At 41.4% G+C, this 21708-nt stretch overlaps 1 protein-coding gene across 1 annotated transcript in view; it reads right to left on the bottom strand.

Moving 5' to 3' along the window:
* The window catches only part of LOC145415676 (uncharacterized), a 561483-nt gene that overhangs the window by 137972 nt on the left and 401803 nt on the right, over positions 1-21708 (bottom strand). The window contains exons 46-51 of the mRNA XM_080284894.1: positions 13543-13717; positions 12277-12390; positions 11544-12065; positions 10886-11407; positions 10569-10679; positions 73-7278 (exon numbers count right to left, since the gene is read on the bottom strand). Of these exons, the coding sequence (XP_080141020.1) occupies positions 73-7278; positions 10569-10679; positions 10886-11407; positions 11544-12065; positions 12277-12390; positions 13543-13717 (8650 nt within the window). The remainder of the gene's footprint in view (positions 1-72; positions 7279-10568; positions 10680-10885; positions 11408-11543; positions 12066-12276; positions 12391-13542; positions 13718-21708) is intronic.

The following is a 21708-nucleotide window of genomic DNA, read 5'->3' as shown; positions in this document are numbered from 1 at the left end:
TGATTTATTTTCAGTGTCCACCTTGGCTTCACTCTTTTCCTCTGTTTGTTCCATTTCTCTATAAGTGATGACTCTTTCTTCAGTAAGTGCTGTAGATTCTTGTTGCTCATCCTCATCATCAAGAGTAAATCCTCCACTTTCAATTATTTCCAAGAAATCATTAGCATGATCTGGCAAAGGAAGTTCAAACACAGGTTGAGTCCCTTGAGTGTGAACAGTGGAAGTGACTTCTTTAGTGGTAATATCCCCTGGCTCTATCCTCACTCCTGGATGTAGAGACTTTTCTTGTGACTGAAGTATAGCATTCTCTTCAAATCCAGTGTCTGTTTCTCTTGATAAATGTTTGCTGATTGTATCCCTTGTAGAATCACTCTCTTCTTCATTCGCAAGTGTAAATCCTCCACTTTCAATGATTTCCATGAAATCATTTGCATGATCAGGCACACGAAGTCCAGGCCCTGGGTGACTCATTTGGGAAATGTTCTCTACATTCTCAGTTTCACTCACATGCTCTGAACTTCTTTCTTCTTTTGATAATTCTGGCATCACTGTTTCATTTGCTCTGCTTTCTGTCTCTGTAGATGAAAACTCATTTTCTGTGTTCAACTTAGCTTCATTCTTTGTCGCTGTTTGTTCATTTTCTATATTAGTGTTGACATTTTCTCTAGAAAGCATTAATGATTCTTGTTGTTCCTCCTCCTCATCAAGAGTAAATCCACCACTTTCAATTATTTCTAAGAAATCATTCGCATGATCTGGCAAAGGAAGTCCAAACACAGGTTTTGTAACATCAGAACAAACAGGGGCAGCATCTTTACATACACTATTTTCTGGTTTGCTACTCTGTACCAGACTATCTGATGTATTTTGTATTTCTGGCATAACTGTTCCCTTAATTCTGTTTTCACTATCTCCAGATGCAGGTTCACATACTGTGTAATCTTTTTCTTTACTTTCAGCTAATGTCTGTTCATTTTTGGTACATGTAACTGCAGTAGCTCCTGAGATATCTTCCTCCTTATCTTCTTCATCTTCAAGTGAAAAACCTCCCTTTTCAATGAATTCCATCCAGTCACTGGCATGATCTGGAAGAGGAAGGTTATAGGAAGCTTTATTATGCCCTTCAGGTATGGACTCCCTGGTAACAGGCTCTTCTTCACTGACAGTTGGAGAGTCAACATTTGACTTCAAAGGGCTCTCTTTTGTTTCTTCTTCACTGTCTAAAGTAAATCCACCACTTTCGAGAATTTCTAGCCAGTCATTAGCATGATCTGGTAAGATAAGTCCAAAGGCAGGTTTGGGTATGGAATCTGGAACATTCATAATTGCCTGAGCGCCATCGGTATATGACACAGTTTTATCACTGCAAGTATTTTCATCCTCTTGCAGAACAGGCCCTTTGTTTATTCCTTTCTCACTAACATTTCTCTGGATGTCAATAAAGGTAGCAATATTTGCATCATCAACTGGTGCAGCAGTAAGTGTAAAGCCTCCATGTTCAACTGGAATGGTTTCTGTAACTTTATGCTCTGTACTGATATACTCAGCATTCTCATTTCCATAATGAACATTGTCTATGCATAAAAGTGGTTCTGATTCTGGTGACACTATCCCATCTTTTATTTCTGCTTCCATACTTTCTGGTACTGAGCTACTGTCTGTAAGTGGTTCCTCCACAACTACTTCAGTTTCAACTGGTTTCCCATCAACAACAGTAATCTTTTTAACTAACCTCTTTCTGATTGTTTTATAAGTGGTAGTTATCTCAGGTTTAGAAACTTTCTCTGTAATCACAGTGTCTGCAGGTAGTTCTTTCAGTTCCTTCTCAGTGACCTCATCTGGTTCTTCAATTATTTCCTCAGTTTCTGTTGGTTTTCCATCTATTACAATTATCTTCTTAATTATTCGTTTCCTGATTATCTTATAGATTGTTACCAGTTTTGTTTCTGTGTCGGTTGTAGTTATCAAGGTATCTCCAGGCATTTTCTGCATTTTTTCATATGAAACATCTGGATCTTCCACTATTTCCTTTGTTTCAACAGGTTTGCCATCTACTATGACAATTTTCTTGACAACTCTTTTTTGGACAACCCTTTGCTTCGAGGATATTTCTGGATCAGCAACCATTTCAGTTATTATAGTGTCTGCTGGCAGACTTTGCAAAGTTTCTTCAGTTAATTCTTCTGGTTCCTCTATCACTTCCTCAGTTTCTACTGGTTTTCCATCAACCATAATAACTATTTTCATAATTCTTTTTCTGACACTCTGAGTACTGGAAGATGAAGTTGGTACTTTTATGCACTGTCTACCTACAGAAGGTTCAGGCAAAGAGTCAGTCAATTCCAAAGCATTGTCATCAAAATCTTTAGGTTGAGAGTAAATCAACGGACCTGTAGCTATTGAGACTTTGTTCTGATCATGCTTCTTATCATCTTCAGACACTTTAAGCTCATGATCCATCATTTTCACCTTGACTTTCCTTTGTCGGAGGATTCTTTGTGGTGTTGTCTGACTACCCTCTGTCAGTGCTTCTGTAACAGCTGAGTCAGATGGAAGGTTGATGAGCATTTCTTCAGTAACTTCTTCAGGATCTTCAATGATTTCCTCACTCTTAATATGAGTACCATCAACAATAACGTCTTTCCTGATTATTCGATGCCTAAAAACCTTTCGAGTAGTGGGAGATCCTGGTTTTGTCACAGTCTCAATACTGGCTGAGTCAGTAGGGAGATTTTGCAATATCTTTTCAGTCATATCTTCTGGCTCTTCTACCACTTCTTCAGTCTCCACTGGCTGACCATCAATCATCACAATTTTCTTGATAAATCTCCTTTGAGTGATTTTGTGGGTAGTTGTCACCTGAGGTTCCTCTGTCACTGTCTCAGTAATCACTGAGTCAGTAGGGAGATTTTGCAACATTTCCTCAGTCACATCTTCTGGCTCTTCTACCACTTCTTCAGTCTCTACTGGTTGACCATCAATCATTACAATTTTCTTAATGAGTCTCCTTCCAATGATTTTGTGGGTAGTAGTCACTTGAGGTTCTTCTGTCACTGTCTCAGTAATCACTGAGTCTGTAGGGAGATTTTGCAACATTTCCTCAGTCATATCTTCTGGCTCTTCTACCACTTCTTCAGTCCCTACTGGCTGACCATCAATCATCACAGTTTTTTTAATAATTCTCCTTTGAATGTTTTTGTGGGCAGTAGTCACTTGAGGTTCTTCTGTCACTGTCTCAGCAATCACAGAGTTAGGAGGTAGATCTTGCAGCATTTCCTCAGTCACATCTTCTGGCTGCGCTACCACTTCTTCAGTCTCTACTGGCTGACCATCAGTCATCACAATTTCCTTAACGTCTTTCTTTTGAATGATTCTGTGGCCAGTCGTTACTTGAGATTCTGGCACAGTCTCAAAAATGACTGACTCAGTAGGGAGATTTGGGGACATTTTCTCAGTTACATCTGACTCTTTAACCATCTCCATCTGCACACTCTTGGTAATAGGCACTTGAGAATCTGTCACTGCTTTGATATTTTCAGATATTTCCATGACATCAGGCACTACTGGTATTTCTAGTTCTTTACTTACTGATTGAATAGTACTTCCATCAGGCAGTTTTGTTCTTGGTGGTTCACCAACAATATAATCAACAACAGTGTGTGGCTGCTCAACTGACTCTGTACAATATGCATCATATTCAGTGCCTGGTTCGGAGCTCATTAACTGATTATATGAGGTTACAAAAGATGTTTCTGGTGATGTAAAACTGGTGTTATCTAGCTGAGTTTTGGATATTAATTGAGAGATTTCAGATTTGGATGTGATTACTGGACTAATAGGAGCATTATCAAGGGTATCATTAGAGAATGTTGCCACTTCCTCAGATCCTGATACAGCTACAGGTTCCAAAAAAGGCACTGGACTCTCATCTTGTATCTGAGGAGGGACTGCCTTGTCTTCATCTCTCAGCTCTTCTGCACCTTCCATCTTTGAAGTGTTTTCAGGTACTAGGGTTGTTATTTCTTTTTGATCTGCTGAGATCACACTCTTTGATTTAACTTGTTCAGATTTTATTTTTTCAGAAGATTTTGGTTTATGTAATTTCTTCTTCTCAGTTTTCTCTGACTTTACTGTTGCACTTTGACTAGTGGTATCAACTACAGATTGCGGATCAGGTTTTGGAGTGACAACATGTTCTGTTTTCTTGCTCCTCTTTGAGCCTCGTCTTTTAGATTTTTCATCATCCAAAGTTACTTGTCTAACAGCCGAAGGCTGAATCTTGCCACTTCTTTCCATCTCCTCAATTTCTCGTATTGCCTTTTCTACTTCATCTTCTTGTTCCTTTGGATGAGAAGCATGGCGTTTCTTCTTCTTTTTACGCTTTTCTTCTATGTCAACTTTTTTATCATCTTTTTGCCTGTTCTCTAATAAAGATGTGTCATCTACTATTTCAATTATCTTTGCAGCATCACTGTTTTCTTTGCAATGTGTGTCATCCATATTCTTTGGTAAAGATGATGCATTATCTGTTACAGTCTCCATGCCCTGAACAGACGACATGGCAAAGGTTTCACTTTCAACCATTTGCCTTTCCACAGATACAGGCATGTCTTCAGGTAGAGTCAACATTTCACTTTCAACTATTTGCCTTTCCACAGATACAACTGTTTCTCTTGGTGTGGTATTTATTTCCTTCTCTGGCAAAAGCATATGGTCAGAATGTTCAGTTTTTCTTATTTTTGGTTTTGAAATATTATCTGTTTTTCGTCCAGTTTCTTTTTTAACAAACTCAAGTGGATTTTCTTCATTGCCATGAGATTTGTCTGTAAGATTACTGGTACAAGCTTCATGTTTCTTTCTTCTGGCACTCTTTGATCGTGATCGACGATCAGAACCTTTAAACAAGAGACCGGGAATATATTTTTCTTTTTGTTGTGTATCTTCTTCCTTCTTAGCTCGATTTGATTCTTCTACCAGTGTTATTTCTATTTTGGGTTCAAAAGACCTTTTCTTGCCTCTAGATCTGTCATTACCACAGGCAAGTTTTGGAATTCCACTTACTTTCTGGTCACTTTCAGTTGACGTGACATATTCAGATTTTCCATCCTTCTCAGTTTGCGGCACTTCATCAGCATGTGTTGGTCCTGTGACATATGACATAACAGACTTTATTGCCCCATATGTGTGAGTTACTACAGCTGAAGGAGCTGCTTTGAGACCCATTGCCAGAATCTGAGCATATGACAATTTAGATCTATCCAATGGTTCATTTTGTACATTAACACTGCCAGGTATTTCACTCTCACTGGGAATGCACTCCACAGTTTGCACTTCAGTCTGTACATCACTTGCAGTCATAGGAGAATGTTCAAACTCTTCACATGGAATATTTCCACCCTCAATTTCCACCTCTTCCTCATCCTGATACTGCTCAGGAGTTTCTGGAGGGGTCATCATAGGTGGAGTTAAAGTGGGTCGTGTTGTCACCATATTTGGTACAGATATTTCTTCAGGTACAGGCTGGTTCACTGGAGCACTAGTAAAATCACTATGACTGCTGCTAATTTCCTGATAATTGTTTACTTGCCCATAAGTTTGAACATCAAATCCCTCTGGGATGTAACCTGTGGAAACTGGGAACTGACTCATCCCTGGGTAAAAGTTAATGGTGTCCATGTTGCTGTTTAATACTACATCTTGAACTGAATTACTTACAGGCTGCATAGAACTTTGAATAGTTTGGTTGCTGACAACAAAATCATTTTGGAACATAGGTGCACTCACAACTTCTTGATATGCTGGGTCCTGTGCTTGGCCTACCTCTACAGTTTCAGGTAAAAAGGAAGGTTCTTCAGTGTAATCTAGGTAAGAAGGCATGGTTCTACTAGTTCCCACATCAGTCTCAATTGTAACAGACTGTGATGAAACCATTTCACTTTCAGATGAAGCACTAAAACTTTCATGTTCACTAACTTCAAGTTCAGTAGACTCTACATTTTCTGAACTTTCACAAAGCACAACTGAAGCTGCTGGGACAGAGGTAGAACTCAAGACTTGTGTAGATGATATCATGACAACAGTTGAGGCATCATCTGCAGTGACTGGTGCTGGCACCTCTTCAGTTGCTGTCTGTACATCCACTGAAAAGTGGTCTTTGGAACAAGTCTCCTTTTCCATTCTCACTTTCATTTCATAATTTCCCTTAAGAATTTCTGCATAGGTTTTCTTGCCATCCCACAATAGAGGGGTAACTCTGCAATAATCTGAATCTTTAGCATGACCCTGCAGTTCTGTTTTGCCGGAATGAAGATGTTCATGAATATCTGCTTGTGGGCTTGACTTTGGACTCTCCTTTGGGCTTTCACTTGGACTTGTTTTAGGTGTAACCATGGGTGTACCTCTTGGGCTTTCTCTTGGGCTAGGTTTAGGCTTAATGTATGGTGTTCTAGGACTGCCCCTTTGACTATGCTGACGACTTGGTGCATCATAATAGACTTCCTCTTGACCTTCAGGTAAGCTAACTGGATCACTTTGTTGTTCAGTAGGCTGCTTTCTGCGAGTGCGACGATCTCGTTGTTGAACTTTTGAAGATTTTAGATCCTGGTCTACATTTTTAGATTTACGAGCTTTAGCCAACTGTTGCTGGCGATTCTTTCGGTCAAGAGTTTGTTTCTCTTCCTTAGCAATAGCCCCATGAACCTGACTTGGAACATTAATTGGCCCTTCCTTAGTGATTACCATTTCCTTGGGTAGTTCAACTGCAGCTGATTCCACTCTTGTTTCTTCTTCTTTTACAGTAGATGTTACAGGTAATGAAGATGTATCTTGCTTGGGAACAGGTTGTGCAACTGGAATAACACTAGTTTCTTCACTATATGGTGGACCAAATATGCTAGGACTTTTGCGACCTGCTGCTACATCTGCCCATGTTAGCTGCAGCCCAGAATCAGAGGTGACTGTCTGTACATGCTCCTGGTGGCTGACTGTCTGCATGGCTTCCCCTGTTAGAGTTTTCACTTCAGAATCCCAGCTGTCATTTTCTCCCCCAGGCTGTTCCTGGGTTACCAGCACCTGGATGTCCTGGCTGCTTCCTGGTTGTTGAGGAGAGGCCTGGGTTACCTCCTCAGTTGGCATATCGAGTGAGGAGGTCATAGTGCTTGTATCGGTCGTTTCTAGCGTTAGTTCGGTCGATATCACTGCATAGGCGTCAATCTGGTAGATTCGTTCGCTGAGCTCGACAATGAGTCGTTGGAGAGATTCACACTGGCCTTGGAGCACCTGTGGTATGCAGTCCCGGCAAAGAAGAGTGGCATTGTGAGTGGATTGAACACACACAAGCATTGCATAAAACAATGTTTTAAATGTGTTAAAGGGATTGGATGATAAGGGGCAAACATATGCTAGCTATAATAGTATCAGGCTGGCAAATGGAATGTATATCAAGGCTGCGTTTCATTTCCCTGTTCCCTAACTGGAAGAGGGAAGCACCAGAGAGAAGGGCAAGAGAAAGGATGAAGGATGGCTGGGGAAAGATTAGGAAAGGCATCCTACTAAGTGTCAAATGCTGCTGTGTCAGGAGTGCCCCGTTGGTTTAGTAGTTTGATACGTTCATTCCGTGCACTGATCTTGCACTGAATGGTTTTGATCCTCTCTCGGCAGGCCTGTGAGTGAATATTGAGTGCCAATGTTTGAGAAACCTAAACCCAGAAAAATGCTTACATTACCTGTAGTTTTTTAAAAAGACAATAATCAACAGGGAAAATTATACCCTTCACCTCATTAGTACATAAGACAGACATTAAATAACTTCAGATGTATCATAATCAGGCAGTCAGTCAGTATATATATATATATGTACTGTAAATATATATATATATATATATATATATATATATATATATATATATATATATATATATATATATAATTGCTATATACTAAAAAAATTCAATTCAGATGGGGTTATGCATGTCCACACTACACTAAGAAGCATGTTAATCACCTACTAATACAGAAAAAATACTGCCAACAAGGGAATGGTCAAACACATGGCACAAAAAAGTGAAACTGATTCCTTTGCCTCTCATTACACTAAATTTGGCTGTAAAGTTTTTGAGCTGATGACAATTTCAATTAAAAACAGAGAACCTCAAATGCATATCAGCATGGTATTGTGAGTTCTTTTTTACTTTATTTTTAACTGATAGTAATACATAACCAACATCCACTTTTAGACAACATAACAGTAGACCTTCCTTATTCACATACTTCAAATTTTACAAGTTGCTCAGTGCACAGCATAATGTTCATTCATCTATTGTATTTGTGGTCATACTACTGATCTTCACATCTACTCAGTACTAAGTATCTCATGGCAAGAATTACCACCATGGTCATTTCTTTTTTCAAATTTCTTTCCATGTCTCATGGTATGTGCATTTCCTTGTTATTCAGGATTAGGATTACACCCCTGAATATACAGTATACCTATACTACAGTATTTATCTGGCTGAAATGGTTTGGGATTCCATTACTGTGTGTGTGTGTGTGTGTGTGAGTGTGTGTGTGTGTATTTACCTATTTGTAGTATACAGGAATTGAGCGATGCTCGTGTTGTCCTGTCTCCATATCCACATTTATCTAGTCTACCTTTACACACATGAATTTTTTTCTCGTGCACCACCTTTTCGTCTAAGTCGTTCCACATACTTATGTATTTACCCAATATACCTAATTGTGATACACACAAAATATGCTATGCTCATGGGTTCCCATCGCTGTATCTCAGTAAGTTAAATTTAGCTTTAAACTCGTTTAAATTTTTAGACTGGACGATCTCTTTGTCCAGGCTATTCCATAAGTCTATACTTCTGTAAGGAAAGCTATATTTCTTGACATCCTTCAAGCAGCTTGACTTTTTCAATTTCATTCCGTGTCCTATTGTTGCTCTCTTATCCCATAAAAATAGATCTTCTCGGTCAATTTTATCTACTCCCACCATGGTCCTGAACACTGCAATCGTGTGTGTGTGTGTGTGTGTGTGTGTGTGTGTGTGTGTGTGTGTGTGTGTGTGTGTGTGTGTGTGTGTGTGCGCGCGCGCGCGCCAGCTAGTTATGAAACAAATATATTCCCTCTACAGCACCCTTCAAAGGTATTGCTGGGTATGGGTACTGCAGAATCATGAAATGCATTTCAGCCTTCAATTACCCAGTGTCCAAACATAATCTAAATACGGTTAGATCTGTTCTACACTGCCTTTTTTTTTTGTTTTTCTATTGTTCATTTTTGTTGTTAACCTTTTCAATCTGGTGAGGTATTTCACTACTGTATTTTTGCCATCCCTAGTTGTGTTTATTAAACTTAGGAGGTCCTCAGTTAGTAAATGGGTTAACAAAGTCTACATCTAACCTGTGCAGTTCCAAAAGTTCCCTCCAAACCGAATAAAATGTTGTAGATATCAAGAACAAGGCAAAATATGTCACTGGATCTGAGGAGTACATTTCACAGTAAACTGCAGACTAATTAACTATTAAAGCTCCAGTGCTACCTATAAGCTCTATTTACCAGGTTCCCCTAACTTACAATATCCACTGTAAGGCAAAACTTGTGCTATTTTTTAACACAACTCCAACTTTAAATGAGAACAGCTTGTGAGTTATCTACAGCATTCTCAGAGAATTAATCTTGTGAATGCAGAGGTCTACTGTACTGGTATAAAGCATAATACATAATGATCAATATACCATCATATAATCTACTGTTATCAGGGGGGTAAAAATGGCTACAATTGTAGCCAAAGCCTAATTTAACAGCAGTTAGCTGTATCAAAGTTAAAGGAGGCATTGAGACATACAAGTGAGACAGGACAGTAACACACACAGTCATACATACAGACTCCTATACATACACCAACACTCACACACACACTCACAGTTAGGGGAGTGGCATGGCAAACAGATGGTTGAGTACCGCAGCATGTTGTTTTTATTTCACATTAATTTGAAGTTTGATTCCTTCAGAACCCAGGAACCAAGAAATGGAAAGCAGCCACCTTGTAACTTACTGTTAATGTCAAACATATTACTTCCTTAATTTTTATACTAGTCTTATGATTTATAAAGCAACTAAAATGAAGTACTGTACAATATCATACTGATGATAATGACTACTAATTATACAGTACAGTATATCTAATAACTACGGTTTTGTTATTTTACATTACTACAGTAATTACAATACTTGGCAAACAAGTCAGCTGCTCATTATACTGACTGGAAGTGCAGATATGTATCTGACAATTATAGTATACTACTATCTGCATAATGCACAAATCAATTGGTGGAACTATCAGGACGGCATTGCTATTACAGCGAATAATTTTTTTCTGCTTTTTACATATATCAATACAGTAGGTGCTGCTTATATATTAAATCTTTTAGCACCGATGAAACTTAGATGTTTATAATGGGCAATGAGTAAGGGATTAGTGCAAATAAACTGCAACAACTCTGCTGTGCCAGTTCTGTTAGCAAACCACCAATTAGCAAGAGTGATGACAGTACACTTACATTCTGCTCAGCCACCGCCTTGTCACGATCACGAGGGCTGTAGGTAGGACTAGAAACGAGACGTAGCTGCTGCTCCACACCCACCATCTGCTGACGCAACCGCTGGATTTCCTTATGGACAGACAAGGGCAGACACATTAACTGCTGTCAAGAAACCTTTTCATGGGCTACGAATTACTATAATAAAGTAATATAGGGGGTAGCAAGAACTGCAGCTTGAAAAGCTGCCACAAGATAAGGGAAATCCAGTAAAACCTTGATGATACAATATAAAACAAAGACTCGTAGCCCATGATCCAGTTATTTCCATTCCTCACCTGTTGGTAAGCGTCCATCTGGTGAACACACGCTTCCAATCTTTTGCAGTCTTCCTTCACGGCCACGTACAACTCCTCCAAACGCGTCTGCAACTGCTCGTTCTCATGTGACACCTGCGCCTCAGCACACATGCGATCACGGAAGTGAACCTGCAACTTCTCCATGGCCATCACCAGCTTGGTTTTTTGGATAGTCACATCAGCCAACACCTTCTCTCGGGAAGCAAGCTGGTCACGCAGTGAGCGTTTTTTATTCTGTGGGTTATCTAACGACTGTCGCGTCTTTTCAATCCACCCTGCCACATCTTTTGACTTACGCTCACATTGTTCCCATTCCTCTGCCATCTCCTGAAGGAGGGCCATCACTTCCTTCAGATTACTTTCTACTTCTGCCTTCTCCTGCTCTATCTCTCCTTGCTTGTCTGTCAGTGGGCCAACATCTGAACACTGGCCAATTTTGGCTAATTCAGCAGTCATCTCTGACACTTGCTTGTTGGCCCACTTACAGTCTTTAACAGCAGCCTGAAATGAAAATCCATTTGCTGTATACACTGTCTTTAAGAAAAACATAACTCTTACAATAAACAGTAAATGTAAGAAAGTCTTACAGTTGCACAAGCAACAATGCATATGGAACTAAAATATGTACTGTACTTACCGCATATTCCTGCAGCTTGGCACGGGCTTCAGGCAGAGTAGCAAACTTTAGTGGGTCCGAGAGGAAGTTTCGCTGCCTCTCCACCCAGCTTCGAAGAGCACTGTATAGCTGGATGAACAACTGCCAGGACTCGAGTGAATCTCCCACCTGTGCTTTCTTATCTTCCAGCCAGTTCTTTACTTGCTGTAGTTGTTCAGTCAGTGATGAGATTGTGTTGGCAACAAGTTCTCTCTCACTCTGGTTGCTGGTGCGCTGACAGATTATCTGACCATGGCGAGTTAGACGTTCAAGTTGGTCAGTGACACTTCCGATTTCACACTGAATCTCCTGTAAGAACTCCTTGAGCTTGTGTGGCTCTACACTCTTGTCTTGTACCTTTGACTCAGCTGCTTGAATCCATGACTGCACCGACTCCACATCACGGTTGTATTCAAAGCGGATAGTTCTTGCCCGCTTTGCCTCCTGATGCTCATCCTCCATCTTTGCTACTAAGTTCTCCGCTTCCAGTTCAAGACTTGAAAGCTGTAATAATACAGAGAAAAGTAGAAAGTAAAAAATATATATACTGCATATACTGTATACCTGTACAGTATACAAAAACTTCCCATACCTGTGACACAAAATCATAATACAATATAATGCAACTATGCAGCAATTACTTGCTATCAAAATGCATAGTTGTATATGCCAAATACAATGCAAAAAAACTACAGTATAAACTTCCCTGTATTACCTGACTGGCAATATCTTGTGGTAAGGATCGACCCTCTGTTAGGTAGTGATTCTTGGTTCTGCTAATTAGATGCTTGGATTCACTGGCTGCTTGATTAACACGTAAACCAACACTCTGCCCAAAGAAAATAGATACATGTACATCTGCTAGACTGTTTGCCCAAGATGTATAAAGTATAAGTAACCAAGTTATCATTTACAATTAGTATACAGTACAGCTATTTAAAATAACCCAAGGGTAACATCTGAGGACACAGTAGTAAAGCTGTGATTACTGTACAGTGTTCTAAATAATGATATGGTAATTATGTGGACACAGAGGTAAGGCTGTCACTGAGAAGGGTAGCTCTCCACAAACTGTCTCTGCTACAATACTACACTTCCTCTCCACATGGCCTTCCTACAGGTACTGACTCCTGCACCAAAGGAGAACGTCTGCTGGGTGTGTGCCATGACAAAGGAAAAAAATAACAAGTTGGCAATGTGTGTGTGTGTGTGTGTGTGTGTGTGTGTGTGTGAGAGAGAGAGAGAGAGAGAGAGAGAGAGAGAGAGAGAGAGAGAGAGAGAGAGAGAGGAACTGTAGCACGAAGTTAACACATGAATCAAATTTTGAACGTGTACTGATCCACTTCTGGATTGGGAAACTATTTTGCCTAACACTTTGTGAATATTTAACATGCACTGCTTAGTCTAGGATAAACACACTGAAGGTAACGATGCACCTCTGGCAGTGGCAGGCATGATCAGTGGCATCAAAATCACAGGAGGCCAAGGACATGGTTGGTGCCAGGGGTGGATGCCAAGTTTCTTAGCCAATGCTCTACATATAGCCACTTGGCCAAAGGTGGCATGGTTCTATGCAGGGGATAAAGTCTGTTAGTCTGATAAGGATAACACACAATACATGAATGGTACCATGATGTAGTTTACGTACTCTGAATACAACTAAATACCTGGGGTACTAGTAATAAGCTGTGCCTACCACAATTTTCTTGATATGAAAATAAACCAGACCCCCCAAAAGTTGAATTATTCCTACATTATCAGAGTATGGCTGAGAGTTCAATGATTCCTACATCATCCATGCATGGCACAGGGTTCAAAGGCTCTCAGATTATTGTACTATGTCAGAGGGTTAAATGATCCCTAGATTACTGGGGTTCCCTAGATTATCGCAGTATGAGTGATCCTAAGATTATTGAGGTTCCCCAGATTATCGCAGTATGAGAAAGGGTTGAATGATTCTTACATTATCAAAGGAGAATACCTGTAGTTTGTCCTGGACGGATGAATGGTCGTGGTGGTAGAGGTCCAGGGCAGCGATGTCAGTGGCAGCGTTTTGCAAGGTCCTCCTAGCGTCGTCCAGTTGAGCTTGCAGGTGCTCCACGAAAGCCGCCTCACCGCTAAGCCACGTCAGCTTACCTCGGATGCTCTCGACCAACCTGCACCCCATCCACAACTAAGGTTAGATCTCTCTGTTTTTATTAGACACATGAAAACCAACATTCACATGCAATTTGAATGTTAAAACTAGTAATAAGCACAACATTACTCCTCTGATGAAAGGTGTGTGTGTGTGCGTGTGTGTGTGTGTTTTAGGCTGTCCACATTACTCACTTCATCCCAGTACCTTAAGCAAAATGCACATTATTAACTACAAAGCACTAACCCACAAAGCTAGCTAATTTTGATGTGATGAAGTAACAAAGTAGGCTATATGCAGGACGAGGCGAAACCCATTAAAAAAAAAAAAAAGTATTGTCAATGTAGTGGGCTAGTAACTTACTGCCTAGGTAAGTGGTAGTAGGTAAAGGAGGAAATGGTGAAGCATGGAGAAGAGAAGGTGAAAGTAGGATGGTAAGACAGGCAAGGAGGGTGTGCCAACATTGCGTGAAACAGCAGTCTCGCCCAGTTTGCAAGCCCCCTCCCCCTCTCCCCACCCCATCCACAGACTACTTAGCCACACTCTCAAATTATATACTATGCCTTTACAGGAATATAATGGTTAAAAGAGAAATTCGTTTTCTTCAAGAACAATGAAACTACTTAAACCAAATAGGACTAAATCCCTGAAATCCAATGACGTAGTTTTCATATCCATCAGGCCTCCACAAGACGATTGTATCCTTCACATGAAGGGAGATATCTTGTTCTGGAGGAGATTACGAAGGGTACATCTAACCTCACCAGTTTGAAAAGCCCCTTCTTGGGTGAGCTAAGTCGTCTAGAGGCAGCAAAACTGAACGAGTAAAGTAGGTCATCAGGTTCATGGGGTTTGACTGTCGCTCTTGGGAGTGGCATCATATCGCGGCGGTGGCTGGAACACGTGTCTGCTTGGTATTAAAGCTGCAGTTGCTCCCCCCTGAGGAGGTGGAACGGGCGGAGGCCGAGAGACATGAGGGGAGAGAAACTGGGAAAGCGTTGAAGAGTCAGAAAGAAGAACGAGAGGAACAGGATGACTGTGGAAGAGTCCAAAAGAAGCAAGAGAGAGCGAGGAACTGGGAGTGGGTGGAGGAATACAAGTAAAAAGGGAATGGAGTTGATTAGTTAGGGGGAGCTACAGAGAGGAACAGGAAGCACGTGGAGGAAGAGGGAAATTAAATGAGAAAGAGTGTGGAGAATGAGAAACAGGGAAAGTAGAAGGGGGGAGGAAGAGTGAAAGTACGAGAACAAGAATGTGGAAGAGAGAAAGTACAAAAGTAAGTCTGAGGAAGAGAGAAAGTACAAGAAAGTGCGGAAGAAGAGTGAAAGAGCAAGAAGGAGGATGAGGGAGAAGAGTGGAAATACAGGAGACAGTGCAGTGCGGAGATAGGAAAAGAAGATGAATGATGCAAAAGAGAAAAGAATCGAAAGAAAGAAATAACTGCATCACAAGGTGGTAGGAGAAGAAGTAGCGAAATAAGTAAAAATGCTGGAGAAATACTGACAAGTGGAAAGGTTAAGGAAGTGCGAAGGATGATGTAAGAAACGGATCCGAAGAAGTGCAAGTATGAGACAAGAAAAGAATTAGAATGGGCACGAAAGGATGATAAGAGTTTACCATCCATAGGGACGACTAGGTGTGGAGAATGAAGAAACCACCGGGAAAGATGAAACAAGCTACTGCAGATTATATTATGAAAACGATACCACAACGAAAGAAACGGAGGAGATGAACGAAGGATATAAACATGGTATGCAAAAGGAGAAAAAATAGGAGAATGGAGGAGAGAAGCGGCTCAAGAAAGTAATGGGGAAAGGAGAAAGAGGATGATAGAGAAGAAAGCCCAAGGAGGTAAAACGGAAAAGGTTAGGTCAGGAGACGCACAATGCAAAGAGTGAAAAAGAAGGAAAGGGGAAAAAAGGAGAAAAAGGTGAAGAAGAGAAGGCCCGATGAAGTAAGGGTGACAGGGTAGGTCAGGAGGGAAACGGAAAGTATGGAAACAGCGAGAAGGCTCAAGGAAGTAAAGGGAGCAGGATAGGTCAGGAGGGAAAGAAAGAATAAGGAATGAGAGAAGGCTCAAGGAAAATAAAGATAACAGAGCAGGTCAGAAAGGAAATGAAGAACACGGAAGGAGAGAGAAGGACCAAGGATGTAAAGGGGACAGGGTAGGTCAGGAGGCGGGCACTTGCTATTGACGTGTGGGGGTTTCTCTTCCCCTCCCGCCCCCAACCCCCAGCCCTCGTTTCTCCCCTTATCCCTGACGGTCCAGCCGTTAACTGATTTATTTAAGCAAAACACAATATTCAACGACTGGAACTGTAATTTGCGTGAAGTTACTCAGCTCGTTTTATTTTTTCGGATCATCTTACTGTGTCATTAAATTATCCCCTTCAGTACCGCGATTTTTTTATTTTAACTTATTTTTCCTAGCACCAGACGATTTTTATTAAGCTTAGGGTAGAGCTCTCGGGCCAAAGGTGTCTGTGAGGACTGCTACTAATTCCCAGACTGTCAGACGTAAAAAAATAAAATAATAATAATAATAATAATAATAATAATAATAACAATGATGATGATGATGAGGAGGAGGATCTGGAAGAGCCAATATTGAACTAAAAATATACTTTATCAGATGGAAGAAGCCAAAACCAAATCATGATCATGGGAAAAAAACCGGTAACTATAAATATACTTTATGCGCTATATTAGATAAATATTAAGTTCTGATCGCTTCACCCTGCGAGTTTTGCAAAAGCGAGTTTTACGAGTTTTGCAAAAGCCGCCGCTGCTGCTACTATTCACCTTGGTGCTTAACGAGGCGAGTCTGGGTGTGTGGGGAGGATACAAGTGAGACGACCCACGGCCACGAGGTAAACATGATCCACGGTAGAGCTGCACCAGAGGGGAAATGACGCACCCTCACACCATTACTCACATCACTTTATTTGTTATAGTTTTCGTGTGTGCCTTTGTTCTGGCTCTCTTGTACTGTTTACCTCTACATAGGCAGAATTATGCCTAGATTCGATCAGGACTACTGCTAGTTCAGAGCTGTGGGGGGAATATCACTCCTTCACTTTTTTTTTCTTTTTTTGACTGACCTCGTTCCGACTCTTCTTGATTGTATATATTTACAATGGTGGAGCTTTACATTGTTTGGATTCGATTATCCGTAGTTATTGGTGGCGGGGGGGTGGATGACGCATCCCCTTTTTTTCTGGAACAGCCTTTGTTCTGGCTCTTCTGTCTTGTCTTACAATAGTAGGACATTAATTTTTTGGATATGATTATTCTTTATGTGCCTATTACCCCACCAGCAGCGCTCCTAATGTCTTGATTCCAGTACTGTATTAATAATTGTTTATACCGGTATGTGTCTACAGCTGAATATATCTTAACGACGATGAGATACGTTATCTTCCTCTGATAATACTGTCAAATGGAAGGCAGCGGGAATACTGTTTTTGCACAGTGTAAACTTATGAACCTCTGGTATACACGGTCAACCATCTGGCTCTGAAGTGTATGTTATGTGGTCCTCTAAATAAAAGAAAGATGTTTTACTAGTTAAAATACGCGCCAGTCAGGCAGGCTGCCACGTCTGGTCCACTCACTCTCTAATATTGATTCTGCACACTTTGGTCAAGGTCGAGTGTAAAACTCAACATCTGCACTGTTAACACCCTAGAATCCAACATATGGTCTTTCTGGAAGAGTACGGCGACCCATGCTGCCTCTGCACGTGTTCCAAGGCAGCCTCAGCAGTGTGACAGGCACAAGTGACGAGCTGGATATGGCACAAGATCACAGATGAAAGGGATATACGTTATACTTTCAGATAATAATACTAAAGTGATTCATAACTAATATCTTATCGCAAGGTCACAAATCAAAGTGCATGTTATTAAAATATAACTTCGATTTACTACGCCATCAGTACTCCCACAATGCCTGGCACAGAGAAAAGCGGGTGCCAAAAATCGACGATGTGAGGCGTTCCTCGCAAGTGACAGCTGCCGGTGTGCTTCCAAAATGGTGGTGTACGGGACAATGCAGCAGCAGGGTGTGTCCTGCACACAGCGACCAACGGCGAACACAAAAGGTGGGAGCGAGTGAAGACGGCAAGAGGGGCGGTCATGTTACCCCACCAGCCGTCCAGTGTGTGTGTGTGGCTCCCGGCACACCCGCCGCCACCCGGTCTTCCAGGGCTGCCAACACGTCTTATACACAAGCTCCATTCTTCTGCATATACCGATTTCTAAATTAAGTAGGTATTTCTGAAGCATTTCTATATGATTACCAGTTAGTCTGTGGCAACGGTTGGATATGACAGTTTCTATTATCAGAAATAGAAGATGAAACACCTTCTAGCATTTTCTGCCGGCATGTGACGTCACACGGATCTTGGGTTGCATGACGTCTCAAAATAAAAACAATTTTCTTCGCGCAACTATGATGGTTTGTGGCAATTATATTCTCATCTACAGGTGAATATATGGCGATAATGATATGATACTTGAAAGGCGGTATGTAAGCCAGAACGTATGTCAAAGCCCTACACGTGAACGGATAGGCTACTTGATTGATCCAATGCCTTCCTTTAGCACAGCGGCTCCTTCATTCGATTATCATGGAAACAGTATGCGAGAATGCGCGCGGCTACTGCACTAAGCTGCTTAAAAAAAAAAAAAATACCACCAGTATCACAGACAAGGAAGGACATATTTCCTAGATTATAAGTACTATACATAAAAAGAAAGGGTACATTGTGCTCTAACCTAGTCTGTTTCTGGAAAGGTCGCAAAGTACCTCTTGATACTTAAGAAAATTTATTTCGATATTCAGAAGACTAGAATAATTAATCCCTTTAACCCCAGGACGTAATTTATATTTTACACCTGTATCCCCACATGATTTTATTTAGCTCCAAAGAGATTTTTTTTTTTTCGAACTGGCTGGGCTAATACATGTTTCGTTTACCCCTTCAATACAAGGGTCTTACCCGACCTGAGTAAATTATTCTTACTCTAGCAAAAATTCCTTGGTTAATTCGGTTTTTATCCCTTCTCCAATAATCGTTACTTTTTAAGCTTTAATGGTTGGTGGGGACGTTTACCATCCACTCACTCGATGTAGTGCTGCTATCGGATGCCTGCGCTTTCCACTCTTGTTTCCTTCTTTCCATCTTTCCTCTTCTGTCTTTCTTTCCCTCTTTCTTTCCACTTCTTTCTTTCTACGGGTGACTCTACACTAAGTGACAAGCCAGATGGTTTTCTGTACACAAGGAAGCCATTTACTCTGCTGGGTGGTAACCATATAACCAAATTATGACGCCTGGAGATTTAGTGGGTAATTAAGGCACTCCAATCGGATCAAGCCGGTGCAGGTTTATATCCACGGTATGGTTGGGGTTTATTGTTCACGCAATGCCACTCAAGGATGAGTGAAGCTGGTCACTCTTATCTTAAATGTCAGGACCAACTTGCCTAGCCCCGGACTCCTACGCTCCTTGTGGGGCAACACAGGATTAGGTGATGTATGTATGTTAAGCTTTAAACACGCTTAAATTTCCTCTCTCTTGTATCTTGCTGTAAATTCTTTTTCTCTCCTATTTTTCATTTATATCTACTGTATAGTACATCCACAGTAAATCTGTGCGAAAAATCATGACTATACTCCGCAGAGTTTAACTGATGGTTACTGCCCCACATTAAGAAGGTAGAAACCTCTTGGTGGTCCAAGCTAATTATCAGTCCTTTGTATATTAAGACAGTCTTTTCCTACACACTCCAGTCACATGAATTTAATATAATAACAATAAACAATCAATTATCTACGAATCCAGAACATAAATTCTTTAAGTAAAAAAATGGAGGTGGGTGGGGCAAGAGGACTTGATGACGACCAAAAGGAGGCGATATGCCGTAAGTTAGGGAGCCACCGTGTGTGTATGTGTGTGTGTGTGTGTGTGTGTGTGTGTGTGTGGAGAGAGAGAGAGAGAGAGAGAGAGAGAGAGAGAGAGAGAGAGAGAGTATATATAGTGTGTGTGTGTGTGTGTGTGTGTGTGTGTAAAACCCATCCACTCTGATCACGTCTTTGTGTGTGTGTGTGTGTGTGTGTGTGTGTGTGTGTGTGTGTGTGTGTGTGTGTGTGTGTGTAAAACCCATCCACTCTGATTACGTCTTTTTCCATTTTATTCTTGTCGTCTCTTGACGAGACTATTTGAGGGTAAGTTATAGCTTTTACATAGCCCTTCATTACTGCAGATCCATCTAATGTTGAGTAAATTGTCTGCTGATAGGAAGAATGAAATAATGTCATCGGACTGAATGAATTATCTATACCTACTACAAAACCTGTGTAATTAATTGCCAAGATGAAGTGAAGGGCTCTTTTTCAATATCCATAAACTTTCCTCCATAACATTCTGAAGGAAGCTCCAAGGTTTAGTTTTCGTGGCTAGTACTGTAGCTACTCACGGACAGATACGGACACCTAGGCAGAGATCTGTATCTGAAGGTCGACAAGGTGTGCAAAACAGTGGTAGCAATTTTCTAAACACATAAGTGTGATATATGGCGTTTTGAGCAAAACAGATTATGGCATGGGTTAGTCGAAGCACTGGCAGAATTTCGTGCTCGTGTTTACACCACTTTAACTTGCCGCGTCAGACAAAAGGGCATCGTGCATCTGCCATGCTGTAAAGCTGCCACACCACATATCCTGAAGTATTACGTATCACACTGACAGCGCTGCGAATGTAAATATTACTGACGTTTTACCGATTTCTCTCTAGTCCCATGATATGAGTTACAGCTGACCAATGGCGTTTAATGAAGTTACAAGCCCATGCAGGTTGTGAGATGAGTGTGTAGGAGGTGGTACACATGTGCTGTCGTGCTGGAGCGGAGGGGGTTAGAGACGGGGAAAAGAGGGGGCAGGGTGAGGTTGGGGTTCCGAGGAGAAGGGGTAGGCTTGTGGGGGGAGGGGTGGGGGGGTTTGTCTGCAAGCATGTGTCTGAGTCCCCTTTCACCATAACTGCCCCCTCTTCTCAGATAACTGCGCATCCCTACTCTATCTCTCTGTTATCCTCCCAGCATCATCCCTCTTACTCCATTTTAAAGACCATCCTTCCTACCCTGCATCACCCATCATTGCTAACCTACATTCTCCCTCTTTCCTAATTTACATTCTCTCTCTCTCTCTCTCTCTCTCTCTCTCTCTCTCTCTCTCCCCTACATCGTCTTTCGTTCTCTGCATCGCCCCTCCACCTTATCCAACATTCACTCTTTTCGCACCACCATTCCTTCTCTTCGTACTCTGCATTCTCCGCCCCTCCCCCCCAAGATTTCACTCTCTTTCACCCTACACTATCTCTTTTTCCCTTATGCATTCACCTTCTCCTCCCCTCTGCTCTTTCTCATTCCTCCCAGGCATTCACTCTATCTCTTCCCTGCCGTACACCATTCTCTCTTTCCCTCTCCCTCCTTCCTCCCTTTCACGGCCTCAACTCCCCCATGCCTCTCTTACTCGTAAGCAACTGGACTGGCGCTGCCCCAACAGTGCATTCACTCTCACTCTCAGTTCACCTCACTGCCTTTGTCTGCTTGCTGGAATAAAAGTCTCTCTCTCTCTCTCTCTCTCTCTCTCTCTCTCTCTCTCTCTTTCTCTGATGAATGATGAAAAGAGCTTGTGAAAGAAGAATGAATGATGGAGACAAAAAATATCTAGAAAGATAATATATATATACTGTATATTTACACACACAGAGGGACAGGGGGAGGAGGGGGAGCATGTGAGTCATGGAAGAAATCGAGTGAAGGAAAGAGAAAGCGATGGTCATGGAGGGAAAACAGGTAAGGATGGGAGAAAGAAGAGAAAGCTAACATGACGAAAAAGAGGTATGACAGAAGAAAGCCTGCTAAACGGTCAACCAAACAAAAAGAAAAGGAGGAGGAGGAGGAGGAGGAGTGTAAGGAAGGAACCTGCTAGATGGTCAGCGGAGGAGGG

This window comes from Coenobita brevimanus, chromosome 13 (assembly GCF_032717465.1).
Source record: "Coenobita brevimanus isolate Jiangsu-jjx chromosome 13, ASM3271746v2, whole genome shotgun sequence".
Lineage (NCBI taxonomy): Eukaryota > Metazoa > Arthropoda > Malacostraca > Decapoda > Coenobitidae > Coenobita > Coenobita brevimanus.
This window is presented reverse-complemented; position numbering and strand designations above follow the sequence as displayed.